Source organism: Psammomys obesus, unplaced genomic scaffold (genome assembly GCF_907164565.1).
Source record: "Psammomys obesus unplaced genomic scaffold, mPsaObe1.curated_primary_1811, whole genome shotgun sequence".
NCBI classification, from domain to species: Eukaryota; Metazoa; Chordata; class Mammalia; order Rodentia; family Muridae; genus Psammomys; species Psammomys obesus.
Window position 1 is genome coordinate 9,757 of NW_026593874.1, and position 4,391 is coordinate 14,147.

A 4,391-nucleotide genomic window follows, 5' to 3' on the forward strand; every position below is an offset into this window, starting at 1 on the left:
ACACACACACAGACACAGGCATACAGACACACACACACACACTCACAGACAGACACACAGAGACAAGTACACACCCATGCACACTCACACACGAGAGTGCACACACAGAGACACGCACACAGCCAGCCGGCAGCCCCAGTGAGGACAGCCGTGGGGCTGGAGGAGAGCGCTCGGGGACAGGGGCTCAGAGCGAGGCACTGTGGGACTTGGGGAGCGGCGGGGCCCGAGGGTGGCAGGGACCACAGACCCCGGGGTGCGGGTGCGGACAGGGCTGCCCCCAGCCCTGCAGCTTGGCCCTGTGGCGTGGGAAAGTCACTAACTGCCTCAGGGCGGCTCAGTTCCCCTTCTCTGGGGGAGGGGTCTGAGGTCCTCCGTCTGCTGTGGCCAGGGCTGTGAGGACAGGGGGTCCCCACTCTGGGACTTGCGACCTGAGCCCGGCAGGGTACCCCTGAGGGGCCACTGAGAGGCCTGAGGTGCCCCTCCCCTTCCCACGCCCGCTTCTCCCACGCCTCCTCACCCTGCTTCTCTGGGCCTTTGCCCCCCGACCCCTGCGCACCTCCAGGTGCCCCCCCGCGACGAGCTGCTCCCATCCCCAACCTGTGTGCACACCGCCGCCGATTATTATTTACATAATAATTTTGTTAAGTGGCTCAGTTTTTAAAAACATTTTATTATGGAAAATGTGATACAGAAATAGACAGCCGGTGTAACAAAAATCCCAACCCCCGGGAACCCATCAATCAGGTTCAACAATTACCAAATCATGAACGGCTTCGGTTCGCGGCAGCTCCGCTAAATGGTTTTTAAATGGAAATTTCGTGAATGGAAAACCAGAATCACTTACATGGAAATAAACACGGTGATTATTAAATTCTGCCCAGAGTCCCTCGTGTGCAGAAGGTCTGACCCCGGGCCTCCGCTGTTGAAGGGAAAATTAGCCTGCGTTGCTAAGATGCTTAAAATATCATAGTGGTGAGCGGATAGCCACCTGCGCCCCGAGGCCAGGTGAGAGGCCAACCTGGGCTGCAGTAGTCAGGTCCAGCCTGGGCAACTTAGCAAGACCCTGTCTCAGACAGAACATTCAGGCAGGGATGAGGCTCCATTTGTCTGCCGGTGTCCTTGGGTTTGAACCCCAGTCCTCCAGAAACAAGACATGGTTATGCATCCCGCCAGGAGATAGAGCCAGGAAGGTCAGAAGTTCAAGGCCACCCTTGAGAATCCAGGGTCACACCTGGAGAGTTTGAGGCCTGACGGGGCAGCTTCAAAAACAAAAGCTGAGCATTACGGAGGGCGCCTTTAACCCCAGCACTGTGGAGACAGACGCAGGCAGAGCTCTTAAGAGTTCTGGCCTAGCCTGGTCTACAGAGCAAGTGCTAGGCCAGCCTGTCTTTAAAAAAAAAATCAAAACAAAAAAGCTTTCAATATTTTTTAACTTCATGTCAAAATATAACACACATCAGAACGCGTGTCCCTGAATCTTCCCAGACTAAGCGCGCCCCAAGATGGTGGTGCTGCTGCTGATTCCAGCCCCACGGGGAGAAGGCAGGAGAGTGCCCTGAGTGAGGCCAGCCTGCACGCGTAACCTTGTGGGGTTTTTAATGAGGGCAGAATGTTTTCAAAAAAACTATATAAACAGTTTGCAGGTGTCTTTTTGTTTGTTTGTTTTGGTTCTTTGTTTCTCATTTCTGTATTTTGAGACAGGGTTTCTCTGCTTAGCCTTATCTGGCCTGGACTTGCTTTGTAGCCCAGGCTGGCCTCGAACTCACAGAGATCCGCCCGCCTCTGCCTCCGAGGGCCACGGTGCCTGGCTACTATGTGGGTGGGGACGCTTGCAGCCTGAAGGACCTGAGTTCAGCCCCTGGAACCCAGGAGGTGGAAGGCGGGAAGTAATTTCCGGGAGTTGTCCTCTGACCTCGAGTGTGTGTTATGGCATGTGCACACTTAAACACACAAGTAAAATAAAGTAAATGTATTTTCAAAAGTTGGCTTCAACTAGCCAAAAGAGCCCTTCATGTGCTTTCTAAGGAGGCCCCGTAGCTTCAGCTCCTAACGGTGTCATTTCATGCCTCATCCTTTTGTCCCTAAAACTTCTGACTGGTCTATCCTGTAACCTGAGGCATCAGGGCCTGCCACGTGGACTTTCCCCAGGGTCCGTGTGTCTGTGAGCTCCCACTGCATTCCAGACGCATGCCTGCCGTGTCAGCTCCCATAAGTCGGCTTTCTCTCCCTAGATCTCCTTTTGCCAAATGAGACACTGAGCTGAAAGTCAGCCCCTAATGTCCGGCCTGCTCTGGGAAGCGTGTTCTCCATCAGTGTCCCCACACGCCCTCAGCCAGCATCCTTTCAGCCCTGCTGTCTGACGTGCTGTGGAAGAGAGAAGGAGTCAGGCTGGCTTGACGCTGCTGTTTTCTGTATTCGGTGCAAGCAGTAGCCACCCATGGTGAGAGAGACAGGGGCAAGGCAGAGTGGCCTCCCCAGGCAGGGCGCGCCCGGCGCTGCTGTGTGTGCCAGGGCTGGGTCACTCTGAAATGACGGACCAGAAAGAGCAGGGCGGGGCGGAACACCCTCCTGCTGGTGTCCGGGCTACGCCACCCCACGCCCACCACGGGTCTCTGGAACCAGCATTCTCGAGATAGGATTTCAGTGTGTAGCACAGGCTGGTCCTCAAACTCATCAAAATCCTCCTGCCGCAGCCTCCCACGTTAGGAGTAATCGGCCAGGGTTGCAGGCACCCACACCATGCAGTCCAGCTCGTAAGGTTTGTTCGGTCTGGATTTTTTTTCCCCCTAGTTTAAAAAATAAAATGTATTTTGTTATATTTTTGACATTATAATATAGTTACATGCCTCCCTTTCCTTCCTCCAAAACCACCCCGCATCCCTCTCCTGGTTCTTGTTCAAATCCCTGACGGCTTTTTTCATTAGTTGTTGTTATGTTCATGTAGAGAGATAATGTATTCCTAAGTGAGGGAGCCCTGGCTTAGGGCTCACAGCAATCCACCTGCCCCCAGCCCCCAGGTGCCCGGATTTCAGGAGCGTAGCACACCACCAGCTCTCTGTGGTGGTTTTTAAAACACCCTGGGTGCAGTGGTACCAGCACTCCGGGAGACAGAGGCAGATGGATCTCTGAGTTCGAGGCCGGCCTGGTCTACTGAGTCCAGGACAGCCAGGGCCGCACAGAGAAACCCTGTCTCGAAAAACAAAAAGAGTTTTGCATACATGTTTGTCTGTGCATCTTGTGTAAATGTGCGCGTCTGGTGCCCACAGGGGCCAGAAGAGGGTGTCAGGTCCCTACAGCTTGGCTACTACTGATCGTAGTTGAGCTGCCGTGTGGGTGCTAGGACCAAACCCGGGTCCTCTGGAAGAGCGGCCCGTGCTCTTAACCGCTGGGCCGTCTCTGCAGTCCCTTCAACGAAAGTTCATTCCAAAGGACAAATAAGAGCTGTACCCTCCTAGGTGGGCACGGGGCCACACGCCTTTAACCCCAGCACCCGGGAAGGAGAGGCAGGCGGATCTCCGCAAATTCCAGGCCGGCCTGGTCTACACAGCGAGTCTGGGACAGCCAGGGCTACACAGAGAAAGCCTGCCTGCCCACACACAGTAACAACCACCACAGAGTTGGCACCCCGCGCTGAAGCAAAGGAGGGCATGTGCCCCTGGAGACCTCCCCTGGCTCCTAGCCTCGCCCTCTCCCACTTTACAGGTGGGGAACCGACTCCCAGGAGGCGGAAAGTGCGTCCTCTCCCCCCGGGAGTTTGCGCATAGGCAGGGTGCTAGCGCTGAGAACACTGAGGCCAGAGAAGTGGGCAGAGGCCTCAAGCCGCGGCCTTGCCGCTACGCTAGCCCGCTCCCCTGTGCCAGCCCAGCGCTGCCGCGGCCACACACGGACCCTCTTTTTGGTTCACAGGTGGGCATTCTCTCTGGCCTCCACTTAACATTCTGGGGTCCCGGACCCTGCCTCTCTCCTCCCCAGATCAAGGCTGAAGACCCCAGCGGTGACTCAGCCCCCGCAGCACCCCCGACCCCCCAGCCGGCTCAGCCTCATCTGCCCCAGGCCCAACTCATGTTGGCGGGTAGCCAGCTTGCTGGGGTAAGTACCCGGTGCAGGATGCTGCAGAGGGTAGGAGCCTCCCGTCTGCCTCCAGCCAGGGGTGCCAAGTCCCAGCAAAGCCACAGCTGCTCTCTCACAGCCTCCTCCTCCCCCTCCACCCCCTCCTCCCCTTCTCCTCCTCCCCTTCCTCCTTCTCCTCCTCCTCCATCCTGTAAAAGATGTGTCTCCTAACAGCTTGACTTGCATCCTAACCCCTCTAGGCCTCTGTCACACTGGTCTCTCCTCCTCTTCCTTCTCCTCTTCCTCCTCTTCCTTCTCTTCCTCCTCCCCATCTTCCCCCT

At 56.2% G+C, this 4,391-nt stretch overlaps 1 protein-coding gene across 7 annotated transcripts in view; it reads left to right on the top strand.

Annotated features, from left to right (window-relative positions):
- Window positions 1-4,391, top strand: part of Pou2f2 (POU class 2 homeobox 2) — a 21,814-nt gene that overhangs the window by 1,035 nt on the left and 16,388 nt on the right. For all 7 annotated transcript variants that reach the window (XM_055617349.1, XM_055617354.1, XM_055617351.1 and 4 more), the window contains exon 4: window positions 3,973-4,089. In XM_055617349.1, the coding sequence (XP_055473324.1) occupies window positions 3,973-4,089 (117 nt within the window). The remainder of the gene's footprint in view (window positions 1-3,972; window positions 4,090-4,391) is intronic.